This window comes from Ammospiza caudacuta, chromosome 1 (assembly GCF_027887145.1).
Source record: "Ammospiza caudacuta isolate bAmmCau1 chromosome 1, bAmmCau1.pri, whole genome shotgun sequence".
NCBI classification, from domain to species: Eukaryota; Metazoa; Chordata; class Aves; order Passeriformes; family Passerellidae; genus Ammospiza; species Ammospiza caudacuta.
Window position 1 is genome coordinate 112,137,254 of NC_080593.1, and position 18,570 is coordinate 112,155,823.

Sequence of the window (18,570 nt, forward strand, 5' to 3'; positions counted from 1 at the left end):
CAGGACATGTACAACAGTAATACAGCTGTTCTGAAGATGCAAAAGGACACGAGTCTGCAGCTAGCCTTTTACATGGGGGCAAGCTTCACTTACCTCTAGATTGCTGATGTAAAAATGAGTGGCTGTGAATAGAGTGAATGGTCTGCAAGCATTTTAGCATTACTTGTGAAAAGATAATTCTAATTTCTCAGCTAATATTGGCTGCAAGTATTCCCTGATGTAATTATGGAGTAATAGCTGAGAACCTGATTGTAACCAACAGTTAGTAGTTTGTTGCTAACAAGGCAAACATGACAAACAATTTTGAGGCAATTATCGTCATTACAAGCCACACTCAATTGTTCAAGGCAAGCGTAATAGAAAGTGACAGTTGTGCAGCTGGGAGTGTGGTGCGGGAAACAAGATTGTTTCTGCTTGCAACAGACCACTCAGACTCTAGCAGAGAGTCTGCTCAATGCATAATTCATGTTTAATAATATTTTAGTCTCTAAAGCAAATTACAGTATAAGATAAGAAACAAACAGAGACATGTAAAAAAAAAATCCCACAAGTTATTATAAGATGGAATAAGACACACAGAAAAAACATGGAGCAGGGGGGAGATGTTCACTAAAGCCAACTCACAAGATGCTTGCAAATGTAAATACAGTAACTCTACATATTAAAACAGTCAGTTATAAAAACAATCCATTTGCTATGCTTCAATGAGATGGGGGCTCGTGTCCAAATCCCACTTTGAGACTGTTGTATGATTAGGTAGGTCCAGGAGAAAGGAAGGAGGGCTCTCCATTGAGAAATGTTGATGATTAATTCCGAGCAAATTTGAATTGTGTGTAGAGTCAAAGGAAGATTTTCATCCTCTCTTACAATAGAAGTGCCTCATGTATCAACTCAGTATTCTGATGACAATGCACACAGCAGCTGCCTCGTCAGCAGCAAGTCCATTAAAATACTTGATTTGCTGAAAATTCCACCCAGCTCTCCTCAACAATATTAAGGGCTGAAAGTTTCTAACACAGATGCAGCAACATTTCAAGCTCTTGCCCAGGCTCAGTAATATTCATTGTCAGTGACATTGTAGCACTGTTCAAGTGTCATTACAGTGTCACTTGTAATGCCTTTTGCACTGATAGGGTATCATTTCTAAAGAAGCCATTAAAGCACCACTGAAACTGGATTTCTAAAACTCTCTGACTTTCTGGTCATGTTTCACCATTTTCCTCCTCTTTCTTAAATCACAGAATCAGAGAATGTTATGGGTGGAAGGGACCTTAAAGAACATTTAGTTGCACCCCCTCTGCCATAAGCAGGGACACCTTCCACTACAACGCATTGGTTTATGCAAATAACAATCCATCAAACCAAATCTGATAAGCTAAATCGCTCCAGGTGCAGCTCCACTGAAGCAAAATATCATCACATGCCAGCTTCTCAGGTACACTTTGACTCTGCTTAGGTGAAGGTGATACTGATTTTCTCAGACAGAGGAACATATTATAACTAACTTCCTGTCTAAAGAAACCTCTCTGATTTTGACATCTGTGACACACTGCAGTGCAGCCCATAGGCTCACCCAGAAACAAATATGTGTGACTGCACTGTCTTTTGCTTTATTCAGTAAGAAAACTGGTGATTGCAGAAGGTGGCAGAGCAACAGCTGCAGAGACAGGAGACCTTTGCCTCTGTACATTACATCTGTGCTCCCTTTTCACTGCCATGAGACAGGCAGGTATCTTAGATTTTTACTTTCAGAAAACTAGTATTTATCATTTCACTCTGCGTGATAAGAAGTGAGATTATTTCCCAAAAGTTTGCAAGTTCCAGTGGCTTGAACAATACTGGAAGGTCTGAATATATCACAAAATTGTCAGATCACCTGGTCCTAGCTCAAATGTAATTTTAAATGGTCTGCCATTTCACCAAATTAAAAAAAAGTAATGTTTTTTTCTATCCTCTTTATAAGTTAACATTCTTAACCAGCCCAAACTCTCCCTATTAAAGGAGGGTTACCTTAAATATTATTTCTTAACAGTAAAATTACCTTTAACACAGTTAAAATACCTTTTCTTTCTGAAAAATTAGCTTTTTCTTCACAGTAAAATGATTATGAATTTGCACAATGTCTTGTATAAAGTATAAGCATTATAAACAACTTTAATAGCATTTTAGCTTTGTTGATATGGATCTACAGATTGCAAATAAAACCAGTCAAGTCACAAGAAGTCCCTAAAATTGAAAGACTCTCTAAAAGTATATGAGGTGGCATCTAGGAAAACTGACAGACTGCTTCTTATTTTATTTTTAGTATTTTTATTAAGGCTTTACGACTTCATGTGGTAATGTCAGTCTATCCCATATACCACAGAAATTTCAGGTACTTTGCTTTGAAGTCTAAAGCAGTAAAGGTTTTTCAGTAAAAGATATCTAAACTCTGCAAACAGTTTGGCTAACCTTTAGTGGGCCTTTACTGAAGTCAAGTGGACTTAGACCTCATTCAGAACAAGGACACTTGTAAAACCTGTCAGTGCTTGAACAAAAATTAAAAGCACAATTCTCTTTGATGCAAATTGATTTTATAAATTAATGTAAAATAACATTTCCACTGAAAATTCCTAATTGCCAGCAAAAAGGGTTTTTCTTAAATCCAAAAAGCATGTATTTAATGCTGTGAATCATCTGCTCTCATGTTGACTTTGCTGCCTCTCACTTTACTCAAGATCAAGAGCAGGGCCAATACATTGTCAACAGCATAGACAATTTACTCCTTTATGCTCTTTCACTGATCTGTCTTCACTCTGGCCTGCAGTTGGCGCTTGGACTCAAATATCTTGAACTTAAATTGCTTTGAGAAGAAAGAAAAGTCAATGTTTCAAGGCAGGGAGTCCAAGTTTCACTGGAATAAAGATAAAATCAAAGAAGTAAAACCCTACAACAAGTTTTGAATAAGAAGATGGGTTAAATTCTTGGCTTGGACTTTGTTCAGAGAAAAAAATCAACAGCAAGTCTTCACTCTTGCATAGACAGTCAGTTTTGACAACTTAATCAGCTAATGTTACTTATTTCAGGTGAAGCCATTGTGTAGAGATTATAGCTTTGATGCAGAAAACAGGTATTTAGATGGCTGACTCCAATACTCGCATCTGTCACAAACACAAATGAGTGAAAGGAATAGTTAATGTTAACAGCCAGGTTTCCTACATCTATATTGTGTAAAAGTGGCAATTTGAACATGCCAAGGAAAGAGAGCTGACACCATCTAAGTGATCACAAACTACTCAAAGACATAACTCTGCATTGCATTACAATATTATTGCTCAGTTTTCTATAAATTAGAAGAAATACTACTAGGAAAAGCTTATTAATCTCTACATCTAAATTGGCAGAACAAGCCCTGTTAAAGATTGACTTCTGACATATTTTGTCATTGTTAGCTCCTATATGTCTCCACACAGTGCCTGTGAGGGGTAGTTGTGTCTATGTATAAATAAACATGTAACTATCATTTTCTAAAACCTAGATTAAAGAGACTCTTGACCACAGTCCCTCCACCCAAATCCAGACTAATCACTGATATGTTTTAGTGTACCTCAGTAGAGTGAAAAATACTGAAAATAAATCAATCCTGCATCTTTCAGTGTGAGTTACAGTCAAATAGTCTCATGCCTGACTTTTACTTGATAGCTCACACAGTTAAAAAAACCCAAACAATAAAAAATGCAATGTCAAATTTATACTTAATTCCCCTCACTTCTACGGTTGTATATGCTCTAAACTCCCTCTAATAGAGCATCCCCCTACATATCTCATGTCTTGGTAAGTAATGAACTTCCCCAGTGAGGAGGGAAACACACCCAGCTGCTCTGCACAGAGCTTCAGCTAACAGGCAAGGGCAACAAAAGTCTTATTTTCACTCTGGGTAGAAGCTGTTGCTGCTTCTTTGAAGGCCTATCTAGAGGTCACTTTTCACTACAAAAATCATTTTTTTAAACAGATTGAACCACTAACTTAAAAAAACAAAAAAGCTCCTTTATTTCCAACTCAGTTCACAAACCTTGCCTGCTGTCTGTGGTCTGAGATGGGCAAAAGGGTTTGATCCAGCAACATCAGAGCCCCAAGAGCATTATTAAGAGAAAAGAGAATTAAAGACAGCTCTCAAGTTGGAGCTTTGCCTGCAGATGAGTTACACACAGGGCTCACTCCAAAGAACCAGCATAGGACACAGAACTGTGTCATGTCTGGGGAAGCAAGAGGCAAGCAAAAGAGAAAGGAACACATGAGCAATTTGCAGCTCTATTATCCAGCTGGCTGCAAGAGAAAACACCTCTGAGGCACTGCTGAGCCGACAGCCATACCCCATTCCCAGCTGGGCAATGAACAAATTGTAAATTAGAGCTCCTTTCCTTTTCCATCTCCCCAGGGAAGAGCAGCAGCCCTTTTCCAACTCTTACCCCGCTGTTGCAGCAGCCCTGCAGGTGCTCAGGATTTTCAGCCATTCACCAGCAGGTGTGACTCAAGACCCTGTTATTTAAAAGTGTACAAAGGCTAATTTAAAGTGGGAACTGTCCTTAGTAGTATTGCAGCAACTTCAGGACCATGGATGCAACTCACCAACTCTCCACTCTTTTCATTATTTCCTTAATTCCCTGTACCCTTTCCACCCAATAAGCTTAGTGCAAGTATTATGAAGCCTCAGTCCCCTTGCAGAACCCAAGACTTTTGTGCAGTGCCAGCACCCATCTACTCTGAGCAAATATGCACCTTCTGTCTCTGTGCCCTCCCTCATCAGCATTTTTCTCACCTCCCATGGCATTTCTGGCTGTAGAAGTCTATTGTTTTCAGCTCATACTGTGAGTTGCTCTCATACTTGACTTTATTCTATTTAGGCTCAAGCAACCCAACCATGAGAAACAGAACACAGTATTGGGCTGGAACACATTGAGAAACCTCAGGTCAAATTTTCTAGTATGAGTCTGTAATGGACTCCCAATGAAAAATGCCTGTCTAAGTAGGATGCAAGTACAGCCCCAAGGGATGAGGCTATGAAAGCATCATATTTCTTTTACATAGATAGTGTCAACATTCTGATGCTCTGATAAACTGAACTGGAGGACGAGTCTCCATCTCTCCCTCAGTAGCATGGCCCAGCTCACTATTACATTCCTCTAGGGTACACAGACTGTTTATATTCTAGCACCAAATCAATTTAAATCCATAGAAAAAAAAAAAAAACAGGGGATGTCCCAAAATATTCTCATGCTATTTCACATGGAAAACCAGGTAAGTAAAGTGATTAAACACATCACCTTTAGGTACACTGGAGCTGTCCTTAATCCACCCCAGGCAGCAGTTTTCCTAATGATTCCCATTAGCAAATTATCCTCCCAAAAAGAGCATGCTTGGGGCAGCAGAAGACCTGTGCTGTCCCATTCCACCCCAGACACCATTTCCAACTGCCTGTGCACAGGCAACCTTATGCAACAGCAAATTTCCACCTGCCAGGATGCAGCAAACACATTTCAGATGAGGCAAATGCCAAGTGTCTTTGTGTATAGGCTGAATGTGGTGGCTGACATAAACTTTCATAGACGTGCAGAGTGTTTGAGGGAAGGGAGCAAGAATCACTTTTGACACAGTCTCATGCTTTGGTGATGATTTCAGTGTGCGTGCGCTATAATTAAGGATTAAATTCATAAAATTTTGCAATGCAGCCTGTGACAGCAGAAGGGATTGTACTGCTAAATTAATTTAAGTTCCCTTTTATTTTCCCTCTTTCCTGTTCCAACTGCCCTTCCTCTATCTCTCATATTGTTTATTTTCTTCCAATCTTATTTTTTCCTGCCCTCTCCTCTCCTCCTTCTTCCCCGCCCCCCACTTCTCTCATGTCTTTCTGCTCCTCCTTCAGCCCCTTGTCCCACATCTGAAACAGCAGTGCTGCTATAACTAGCCACACTTAGGTTTGCTACCTGACAACAGCTAGCAAAGGAAAACAATGAAGCAGGGAGAGTGGCTATTTCAAATCTCTCTATCAGCAGATGTTTTAGCCAGAAGACACAGCAAAAATAGGATTGCCTTAGGAAGGTGAGCAAGTACCATCTGGGAGGAAGGGAAGGAAAACTGAGAGATTTAAAGCCATACTGTAAGATCACACTGTCTGAAGTTCAAAGACCACAGTGGATTTACTTCCCATTATTTCAAATAGCAAGTGACAGATTTGCAGCATTTTATCATTCATACTTAGGGTCTAATATGATTACATGTGGCACATGAATCTGATTGTAGCAGGTGTTAAGATATGTATGACAGGCATTTCTTCACAGGTTACTGTACTGAGCTATAATTTTTATTTCAGACATAAGCATGCATGCAATTATTATTAAGAAACTATATATGTGAAACTTCTACAGCATAGTATTGCAGTGAAAGCCAGATACATTAAAAAATCACCTTCCTAAGTATCCCTGAAACCTCTAAGTCAGCAATATTACTATATTACTCCTGTGAAAAGTCAAACTTCAACAGAAAAGTGAACTATCTTTTCATACATCATATGCATCAGAACTGCTTGTCTAGTGAACATATGTAGACAGAAATTGGTTAAAAGTTGAAAAAATTGTGATGGCTTGAGGACACTCAGATAAAAGGCAGTTGTGGTTAGAATCTGGCCTATCAAATGATCACAGACATCCTACTTCTTCCTTTGTTTGGAGAGCAACCCAGCTGAAGATCCAAGCCATCAGCAGGTCCTACCAGTCACTATGCACCACACCCATTCTCACCTAAATATCTTACCAGCTAGCAAATGACAATGATACATGAAGTGCAAAGCATCAAGGTTAGTCAAATCCCATATATTTAGTGTTCAAGATAAATATAAAAAGCATTTCTGATTTGGAACATATAATCAGGGAATTCCCAAGTAGCAAGTACAGAATTCCAATGTGTTGTTTCTAATGGCAATAGAATAGACCTGCACTTTGGGTGCTGAGCATTCATGTGCCAATCCTGAGCCACTGTCACAGTCTGAGTAGACAGGCTATTTGTGAGCTCCATAATCCAGACAAGTTCATTCCAGTTCAGACTCATTTATCTTGGTATATAATAAGGGCTGAATCCAAAGACTACAAACTCATGTACCTTCAATGCCAAGTCAGTTTTATCTCTGACCAAATAGTAGCTTTGTGTTATAGAAAAGAAACAACATTCAAATGTGCTTGCTGTTTTCTCATCTTTTGCCTCTATTTCTCCATAGGAATTTGTTGTTTTCATCCTGTCTTCTGAATATCACATTCCAGTTTCTATCTCCCAAATAACCAGCTTCTGTGACACTACTCTCCCTCCTCATGAAAACAACTTTCTCCGTTTTCTAGGTTGCCTGAGAAAGGTTTGAGTTTCATTTCCTTTTATTCCTGAGCATGGTCACACTACAGATGTACATCTAGAAACAGTAAGATAATGCTACTTAAGATATAGTTGTCTAAGCACTCACCTGTTGCCAAAGCAACAAATAAATTAACCTGAAAAAAAAAACCAAAAAACCTAATTTCTTCTTCTTCATGCTGAGATATAGGGAACATGTATTTCAAATTACCTAATGAATCACACTATGAAGAAAAGCAAATTCTAAAAGAAAACACAGAATGGGAGTAAAAACCAGGCAATGCCACATTTTATGTACAAAATGAAAGCCTTACCATCCTGCTGGCCCTGGAGGTTCTGAGGACTTTGCATTCTCTCCTCCAGATTTGAGCTGAGGTCAGAGTTTACAGCTGACATTCGAGTTGAGTCACTCATATCAAACTCATCACTTTCTATAGAACTTTCATCCTGCAAATAGAAAGAGACATGTGAGAAAACATGGTGCACTGTTCACATTATATGTGCAGTTCATTCTCTTCCCATTTGTTTCACTCACACACAGTGTGAAGTGTAATCACGTTAAACATTTTTGTATATAAGAAAACAAGCAGAGGATATCAAGAAGAGGGAGGAAACTACAGCATTTATTTGGTATGATGATCTGATAAATGCAATTTGTTCAACAATGAGGATACTACATAGCAGTTCCATAGTATATTCCAGAAAAGAATTGGTAACTAGAGACCCCATACCAAGCCCTTGTTATTCAAATTTGGCTGAGGAGACCTCCCTATATTCCCTGCCTGAATCCTTTACCTTTCCCACCTGGAAGTGACCCCTGTGAGTGACCCCTGTCCTGGTTTGGGCTGGGATAGTTACTTTTCTTCCTATGAGCTGGTACAGTGCTGTCCTTGGATTTAGTGTGGGAATAATGTTGATAACACACTGATGTTTCGGTTGTTGCTAAGTAGTGCTTACTGTAAATCAAGGACTTTTCAGGTATCATGCTCTGTCAGTGAGCAGGTGCACAAGGAGCCAGGAGAGAGCATGGCCAGGACAGCTGACCTAAACTGGCCAAAGGGATATTCCATACCACAGAGCATTACTCCCAGTATATAAACTGGGAGGAGTTGCCCAGAGGGAGACTGGCAAGTCATCATTCTGTGAGTGGTGAGGAATTTTATTTGGCATCACGTCTCTCTTGGATTTTATCCCTCCTTCTCTCTCTCTCTCCTTTCATTACAATTAGTAGTAGCAGTAGTGGCAGTAGTAGTAGTAGTAGTAGATTTTACTTTGTTTAAATTATTAAACTCTTCTCCATCTCAACCCCTGGGTTTTCACTTTTTTTTTCTGATTTTCTCCCCCATCCCACCAGAGTGGGTAGAGGAGTGAGCAAGCCACTACATGGATCTTAGCTGCTGGCTGGGGTTGGCAACCTGACCTGGTAAGAATCCATGGTCAAATTCCCTTGACATGATGTCACACTCTGTTTAAAGAAGCATCTATGAAAATGAGAAAGCCTATAAAAGTTCTGAGCATGGTCGTGACAGTCAGTGGCAAATAAAAGTAATATAAACACGGGAGAATCATTGCAAATTTATTCTATAGTGTACATCTTTAATATGATTTATCCATCAAGTCCAGTTATAGAGCATTTTATAGGGATGATAAGAAGGGAAAAAAGTAAAAGTCTTGATCATTATCCCCACTTATCAAAGAAAACAGTTTTAGGCATAGTCCAGAAAATATTCAAACACATATTTGACTTCAGTTGCTTCAGTCCCACTGAAGTTCACACATCCACTCATGGATTAGAAATTAAGTATCCACAAGTCTGGCTCTGGAAATGGCTGAGGCAATGTACAAACCTAAGGCAATACATTTTTCAGTAACAACTTTTCTGATGGCTACTCCTGTTAAGAAGTACTTGAAAGAGCTGAGAGAAACTATGGCAAATAGATTTGTACATCCTGAAATATTTGAAATATTCATTTTTATTTGCATTTTTTAATCAAAACAGGACAAGACAGGATTCTGACTATTTTTGTGGGTTGTTCACCAGAACTGACCTAGAAAAATAGCAATCTCTAGAACATTATTTACTGTGTACTTGTTGTGAAGTGGCTATTACAGGTATTAATATAGCTGCTTATTTCTGTGTTAACTCTTAAATCAGTTCCTCCCCTAGGTCTCAGCCATGTTTCCAGGTTGTATGGACATTTCTCCTGTTTCCAGAAAGCAAGTTCCCTGCAGTAATGACTCATGTTAAATTAGGATGAAGTACTGCAAGTGCCAGTCAGGAGCAAGAGTGGAACAACACACAAGTGAAGCTGTTCTGCACCAGCACAGCAGGACAATGACAAATAAGGGAGTAAACATACCTTGTTCTCAGGGATTTGTAAAAAAACAAATGGAAGAGTGAGGGCTTCTCTAACAGGCACCTGTCTGTCTTGCCTTACACAAGGTAGCAGCACCCAGTCACAGCAGCAGCAAACACCCAAACACTGCCCTCACAGATGGACCCTGGTGCCCACCAGCCTCCTGCCCAGACAGACAGGGCCAGGGCACACACACATGATGTGTGTGCCTCAGATGCGTCTGAGGCTTAGGGAAAATGCACTCTGCTTGTTCAAAGAGCAAGATAAGAAAACAAACTCCCCCAGACCTTCTGGATTGCTGTGTCTCTGTTAAAATGCAGGGGTAATTCTCATTGAATCCTGCAGGAACTAGCAAGCAGCAGCTCACATATTTCAGTTCTGAGGTTAGGCAATTTGATGGGCTCACAGAAAGGGGGCTGTGGCTGACACTTGCACAGTTATAAAACAACACACATAGGCAGCCTGTTTGCCTACAGCACTGCAGAATACTTCCCACTTCACTTCCCAAACTGTGTACACCTCTATCTGTGTAAACCTCTGTCTGAATCTGCATGGACACATGGGCATGGGAACAAAAACTGAGTACCTATGGCATCTTTATAGTAGTTGTAGCACAGTTCTAAATTCCCACACAGTGGTGAGTTCTCCTTTTAGATGAAGCCGGTTTCCCTCTCATCAGTGGTCTCAGCTTAAAAATGTGAAATTGAAGATGCGAGAATTAGGAGATTTCAGTCATTATGCTAGCTAGCAGTGGGATCCAAGTTTACTCCTGTCTCAATTCCACACAAGAATACCTATATGATTGATTAAATCTTTCCTACAAACCCAAGCCTGTTTTTTAAGTGCATGAAATAGTTTGAACCAGATGTCTTGCTCCTTTGTACTACAATATTTTCCCTGTCATTTTGTTCTCAGGGCCAACAAATGTACAGCCTGGGGAAAAAAGAAAACCTTGGCAAAACCATTATTTGAGAAAAGACATAAGGATTATTTTGAGAACTTTCCTTGTGCCCACTCTGTTCTGAAAAGTTATTATTACTAAAACATACAAAAATTACTTTCATAAATCCAAAACTTTCCTTGTGCCCACTCTACCCTAAAAAAATTATTATTAATAAAACATATAGGAAATTACTTTCATAAATCCACTGCTGCAGGCATTTCATATACAGTAACAACAGAGCTACAAAACCAAGCTGGGCAGGGAAATACCCAGCAAAGTTAAGTCCTGCTGCCTCCTAATCATTGCCATTGGCTTGTCTAGATGAAAAACTGGTTCAACAAAAATTTCAGTCATCAGACCAGAAAGACTACACCAAAATATTCAGGCTACAGAAGATCTGTGTCATGGGGTCCTGATCCAGCACGAGTCCTTAAGCCTGTTGTGGAGGTAGTAATTCACAAAGGGAAAAGGTGTAGAAATCAAGGAGTCCTTTAATTCCTAAGGCTACTGCAGAATAAAACCTCTTCTCTCCTGCTAGTTGAAACTCTACTTCGAAACCCCTCAAATCATCAGGAGACTCAATAGAAGGAAAAGATGACCAGGCTGTATTATGCATTAAGAAATTTGTGTTTGGGATCTCTCCCTACACCCTCTGCAATTAAAAACATGGGTTGAACTGAAACAAGGATCCTGATATTTCTAGAAAAGTGGTGAAATCCCCATTCCAGGGAGTGTTGGATTAATGAAATCTCCAGCAATAGCCCATACCTACTTATTGGGAAAACAAATCTGGCTGACTGCACAAGTCAGAAGTCAGTCAGGGTCTTGACACAATCCAACAGTCAAGGTTGTTTTTGAAGGCTTTCTTTATTAAAAAATATCTTGCAGCTGAACAGGAAGACATAGAATGCAGAACTGAGGTTTTTTTGCTGGCTTCTATTTGGCAGTTTAAATAGCAAAATGAGGTTACCACAAATAATTTGGTATGGGCCTGTGAATTGATGGAGCACTTCTTAAGATCTGGGAAAACTCTGAATAAATCAGAGAAAGGAAATAACCTTTGAGAAGAAATAAATACAATCCAATCCCAATTCTTCATGAAGAAGCTTGATTCTCAGTCTACTTCTCCTCCTTCTTTTTTTCTGCCTTTTTATTCAAAATTTCAAAAGCAACTCCTACTCTTATTATTAAGTTTTTTGCCTTAAAATTTTCAACTGATGTTGCCAGGACTTTCATCACTGTCAGTGTCATGTGTTGCATCATGTTTGCTAGCCTTGAGAATACCATGGCAGTCATTTCAGCTGCTGATGGTATTGGTTTCTAAAAGTAGACAGTGGAAGTCACTGCTGGGCACAGAAGTAAGTCTTGAGTGAACATGCTGCCCACATCACCCTTTCCACTGGTCCAGTGAAAGAGCACCTTCAGGCAATTCAAAGTACACTCACTACCCCCAGTCACAGAAGGGCCATAAGTCATATTTTCTCTCAGTCTGATTGCTTGAAAACAACCCTGCCTTGGCTTCACATTGACTGTTTTAGCAACAAAATTATAAAGATAGGATCAACAATCATCTTCCCTTCAGTTTCCTAGCCACCTGAAAGACAAGTACAAAACAACACAGCAGAACAGAAAACCAGCCTTAAAAGATTTCAGGTTTTACCTCATCTTGCTGTGAATTTAGTAGCTGCAGCTTCATGTGTTTCATATAAGCCATAGTAATGGGCATGTTGTAATCAATCATACTGGTCACCAAAGTTGGAGGTTTTCCATTATCTGGAAAAAAATATTATTGTGCAATATATGTTAATTGTGGAGGCTATGTCAGCCTATTCTGCAGTTAAAGTCAGACTGTTATATTATCTAGCTCTAACTTTTGCATTTGCAATTGCTTGTGGGCTGTACAAATGGAATTCTCCCAAAAAAAAAGGAAAACCAAGATCAAACCCTAAAAACTGATGAGCTCTTCTACCCTAAATGACTACAGCCCATATACTCTATCTATTCCTATGCTTAAGCTCCCATACAAACATTTCCATAGCAAAATAAATTATTTCCTCCAGATAAAACCATCTTTCTATTGAGGGTGCAGATGGCATTAAACTCCATCCTTAAGTGAAAGCAGAAGATTCACTACCTTCCAGCTTAAGTAAATGAGATGATCTGACTTAGTGAACTGTTACAAGTCTACCAAATTTATATGAACCCTCACTTAAGCTAGGAACCTATAAATGGGTATTAGAAATGAAATTACTTTACATCCCACTATTTGACACTAAAACTACCTTTATGATCCGCTCCATCTGGGTTTAAATGCATTCTTTTCTGGCACTCTGAGCAGCTCATTAGAAATCGTGTCACCGCTTCTCTCGGTAGGAAGGCATAGGTCTCCGAAATCTGAAATTAATAACAAAATATAGGTGTTATTATGTAAGCTGATTGAGCATGATTTAACAGACCTCATCATCATATTTCCAAATAAGGCACATTATCTTTTAATGCCAGGAAGCACAATGAAAGCATGTTCTGCGTACTATGTAGGATTTCAAGAAGCATCTCTCCAATCTGCCTACTTAGTATCTAATGGCTACTAACAGTTGGTACTGAACGAAATCCCACTTATATCAAAAGGGGGGGTTGTTTTCTGTTTACAGTTCATTTCAAATTCCTTTCAACAAAAAGATTAATATATAACAAAAAAAGTTGAAGAAAGACCTTTTTTTAACAGCCAATGCCAAAAAAAGAAAGCACTTGTCTTATGTGATCTATTTCTTTTGCTGCAACAATACATGGACAGATATAGGACTTGATTATTAGCAGTAAAGAAGGTTGCCTTACTATTTTAACTTTGTACTTGAATGTTTTGTGAAAATTTTTTTCTAAAGCTTGTGGTTTTGTACTTTGGAGTACCTATATTATTTTTACTAATAGTTAAAGAATTTGTGAACCAGTTGATTTTAGAGACTCTGCTTTACCTGGCAATATTTTGAAACAACAGATTTGAGTTGTTTCTTGGTTTCAACAAAATCATTGTTTCTAACCACATACTCACAAATAGGTACCAGAGGGATTTTTTTCTCTTTTGAGAAGGAGAGGAGGAAGAAGTTGTTACTGGTTTTAAAGATTGCATTCCCCTCACCCCAAAGGATGCATCTGTCTTTACAGACATTTTGCTTGCTGAAAAGGACCCGGAGGCTGGTGCCAAGCTGAAAATGAGCTAACAGCATACTCTCTGATCCCAGACAAACTACATCTCATACTGGCTACTTTAACTGTAGAGCCAACAGATCAAGAAAAATTATTATCCCTCTCTACTCAGTGCTGGTAAGAAAGCAGCTGGAATAATGTGCCCAGGTTTCCCCTCAAATTTCACATTCTTCTCCACACTTCAAGAAGGCTGCTAAGAAGCAGGAGATGGCTCTGAGCCAGGCCATCATAGCAGCTGGAACCTAAAGGAAACCTTGAAGGAAAGGCTGAGGGAGATAGATTCCTTTCATGTAGGTTATGAGGCCAAGAAAGATCTCATTTTAGTCCACTGCTGCCTGAAAGGGAGTTAAAAATCTGTAGAGAAAAACTCTTCATAGTGTATATCTAGGGACAACAACAGAGGTGTCTTGGGACGTTCAAACCAGACATCAGCAGAGACTGTTACACTCCAGTGCACTGGAGCAGCTTTATGAGTTAGGTGGAGTTTGATGAAAACGTCCAAACTTGGGTGTTTTCAAGCTAATAAAAGGCAAATGCATGGCTTTTCTGTGGTTCCTTAGACATGTTGATGTATGTACACTGAACAGTGCAAGTGTTGTAATGAATCTCTAGCCTCTTTTTTCCCAGCTATGGTGACTATGTTGTTATGGAGATAATCCTTAATGGAAGACCAAGGCCCAGCAAGAGAGATTAGGAGAGTGAGTTGTTAATCTGTTTGTACTGCCCTACTGTAAAACCTACAGCAGGATTTGATTTCCTATCAAGCACTGTGCTGAGATGCAAGTCACACTAGGAAGTGAAGAAGAATGGAGATGGTGTGTATGAAAGTGTGGCTACAGAAAGAACAAGATCACGATTTAACTAGAATTAAATGGGATTACATATTGTCCTAATCACCTCTGCCCCTTGAAAGGGAGCCAAGAGGAGGAACGATGGTCAGTTTTAACTTTCTTACACTTTTCCACTTGGCTTGTCTCCTACTTAACCTATGTTGAATTTTACATTTCCTAAAACTCCATGGATCAAATTTATCAGTCACAGTATTTTTGAAAATAGGTGGAGTTTAAATTAGTATTTGTTGATGTGATGTGTGTCATGTCAATACATAGAAATGATGCATTATAAAATGGGAATGCAAAATATACCATCATGTCTATAACATTGGTTTTTAGGCAGTTTATTGTTGTTGTTTTCTTATATAATGAAAATCTCTTTGGTAAGGGAGAAGAGAATTAGTATAAAAGCAAATATTGTTCTGTGATAAAAACTGGCAAAGATTTTTTCTGGGCCTGAAACACCTTTTCTGAAAATTAAGGCACTAAATGAAGCCACTTTTGAATGGGAGGTCCTACTAAAAATATATTTTTAGATTATTTTTTCCTGTTTTTTATACCCACAGAGCAGATGCTTATTTACCTTTCTAAACATGAAAACACTGGTTATACTCATGCTTTACGGAAACTAAAAAAAGAACATAAAGCCAGCTAGAATTCAGTATTGAACAAATTGGAAAGCGCACGTACACAGCAACCTCTCTCTTACAACATTTAACATGCTTAGCACTGTATTGAAATTAATGGAGCTTACCAATGGACTCATTAGTCCCCTGCAATTGATAGGAATGCTCCATTTATTCTAATCAAGCATCTCTGTCAAAATTCCAGTTCTGCTCAAACAAGATGAAATTCCTCCATGGAGAAAAAGTGAGCTAAGGCCCAGATTTGGTAGGTCTGCTCCACTGACTATAAGGGAACTGGGTTTTATAACTAAATTTGTCCATAGAGCAGATGCTCGTGTCTCCAACCTCCCACTGCAACACAGTTTTAAGGATGCCCTTCCCTAAATAACTCCAGATTTCACCAACTTCCTCCCCTGTTTATTTTATAATTTGAATCAATCACTGACATTCCTAGACTTCAGTCTGTATAAATTGGCATAACACAACAGGAATCACATTAAAAGCGATACATAAGGAGCATAGCCCACAACATTCCTTATTCTTGTTGCCTGAATCTATAGAAAAGAAAGCTATCCCCAACTTTCACTGCCAGGAAGCTGATGAATTGTCTCCTCCCAACTGCACAATTTCACACCCCAGCAGTGCAGACCCTTGTTTGCCTTTCATCCCTACATTATAAGATGCAGATAGCCACTTGCTTGCTCTGGCCGAGCTCTGAACCAGCTGTAGCCAAGAAATACTCAACCAAATTAGCACAAGGCTGAACATAAAATCCCATATTTCAGCTCTCAGTAGAGTTTACCAGATTGTGCACAAGATTGGATTGATGTAACTCATGGAGCTGGCTTGCATGTGAGTGTTTCAGAGAACAACCTGGAGGCCTATGACACCTTCTAAGTAATTACACAAAAATACCTGAGTGGTCTGATTTCATCAGGAAAAATGGTTTCTGTCCTTTACTCTATCCAAAAGAAGGAAGTAATGACTCAGCCCTTTCTGATGCTGTATCCTCTCACTGCCTTCTGTGGCCCAGCTCCTAGCCTTCTTCTCAAGGCTATTAGCTAATAAAACATATAGCCAGACCATCTTTTTCAGTGATGTGTTATAAAAAAAGAATATGGGTTTATTGTAAATCCATGCCAAAAAAAAAAAAAGATTCAAAGATGAACATGCTTCTACATTTTAAGAAAAACTAAAGCCAGAAAAAAGAAGTGGGAGATATTGCCTTATTTACAGTCATACTCTGACAAATCAGACTGTCATATTTTTGGCATGGCTTACAAGAAACTTCTAATGCACATGCCCATTCCCATCAAAGACCAATGAGTGCTGATTTACCATATTGATAAAATTACTTGGATTGATTTAAAAAAAAATATTATAACTATACATTTCTCAAATATATAAGCTCTAGAAATATCCTTATGGGATTCCTTACTCTTACTTGTGTTTTTATTGCACATAAGTACATCTTCTGCTGCTTGTAGAATGTGTTATCTCATAACTGGATGTGTTCTGTATCATGGAGAAATCAGAAAACCGGCAAATTCTAGCAGGTTTGTGTTTAGGTATTGCATACTAGGTATAGCTATTATAGCTATATGCCTTTTTACATTGTAAAGATATATGAAGAAGAAACAGAACTTCCAGAGCATTAAGCAAAAACCACAAAAATTACACAGGGTTTGTTTTAGCCTCAGAAATTAAAAGATAAGAAGCAAGAATACAGTCCATGTACATCTACATATATTTGGCTTTAACTCTGAATTGAGAGGAAAATGAGTTGACTTCAGTGGTTCCAGAGTCAAAGCTTTTATGATCTTACTTCACCATTAACAAAAACTTTTTGGTATATTTTGACATATATGACTGCATCCAAAGCACCATGCAGCAGTGAAGGCCAGTCTAGGCTTGTTTACTGGATCCCATGAAGAGCACAACTAGCACAGGCAAGTAATCCACTACCTGAGCATGTAATCTGATTTACATTGGAGCTAAGCAATGAATGTCTTAATTGTCTGTGAGAAGCCTATTTCATTCCTACTGCATCACTACAGGCAGGGAAAACAAGCAAAGTTTCCTTTTTGCTCTCCCATACTCAGATGATTTAAGTGCAGGATGTTGTGATGCTGTAGCTTTCAGAGCTAAATTTTTGCTTGGAAAGTTAACAAGTCCCAAACTGAAAGGCAGATTTTAGGACACATATGGCAGAGTAGGAAAGACAAGTGTGAGGAGAGGGAGTGAAATTTTGCAAGTGAACCTATTAACCTCTAAAGAATTAACATGGAGGGTGTATGTGTAGTCTGGAAGATACAATGTGTCAGAATAGAGATTTTGCATGTGCGTTTGTATTTTTTTTAATTAAGGAGGGTAAAGGGGGGAAAGATGATCAAAAGAAGACTCCAGGAGGAGGGAAAGAGAGAAAGATAGGGATAGAGTGAAGATGGTAGTCTATCCTGGGCCCACAGCCATCAAACCAGGTGGCAGAAATTGGTTTCTTGATGACAGGAGGGCAAGGCAGCCAAGGGAAGCCCTCTCCTTTCCTCAGCAAGAGGTCAGAATGGAGGGCTGACACAGGAAATCAGATCTAGCACTGCTGGGAGTTTTAGCAAGAGCTCGCTACTCCGCTACACTGTGGGAAATGCTGTTCTCTCATGTGCTAAACTTGCACTTCACAGCTCCCTTCCCTTGTCTCTTCATCTAGCAAAAACTGCTTTCTGTGAGGGAAGCAATGGAAACACCTGCTAGTGGGACAATTGCCAGGACACTGAACACTCACCCCCTGGAAAGAATCAGGAACAAGCTCATAGAGTAAAAGTGCATGGGGCTTGGCTGTTTTGCCATGCACAAAAGAACAGTGTGGATGCAAGAATTTAGGCATGCTAGGGCCCTGCACAAAGCTCAAGTTCTTCCACTTCCCCAAGGACAAGTCTGTCCTGTACAGAAACCAGCCAAGACCCAAAACTACTTTAGCCCTGTTTGATCAGGAACAACATGATGTTATCTCACAGAGCAACCTGTCAAAAAATTATTCCCTGAGGAAAACACACTCAGTGTGATGCTCACAGGAGACTCACAAGCACATTCTTGTTTTGGGAGGGAAAAAGAACCCCCTGTTTCTCAGTCTCAGCAAGGCTTTTCTTAGGCTGACAGGAGAGATGGGAAGCTACTCAAAATCTTGATCCAAAATCAAGAAACATTTATCACTGAAACAGCTGGGTGAGGCAAAA

The 18,570-nt window shown here is 39.2% G+C and overlaps 1 protein-coding gene across 2 annotated transcripts in view; it reads right to left on the reverse strand.

Annotated features, from left to right (window-relative positions):
* NOL4 (nucleolar protein 4) overlaps nt 1–18,570 on the reverse strand; it is a 186,519-nt gene that overhangs the window by 128,003 nt on the left and 39,946 nt on the right. For both annotated transcript variants that reach the window (XM_058808766.1, XM_058808774.1), the window contains exons 3-5: nt 12,960–13,071; nt 12,338–12,450; nt 7,692–7,824 (exon numbers count right to left, since the gene is read on the reverse strand). In XM_058808766.1, the coding sequence (XP_058664749.1) occupies nt 7,692–7,824; nt 12,338–12,450; nt 12,960–13,071 (358 nt within the window). The remainder of the gene's footprint in view (nt 1–7,691; nt 7,825–12,337; nt 12,451–12,959; nt 13,072–18,570) is intronic.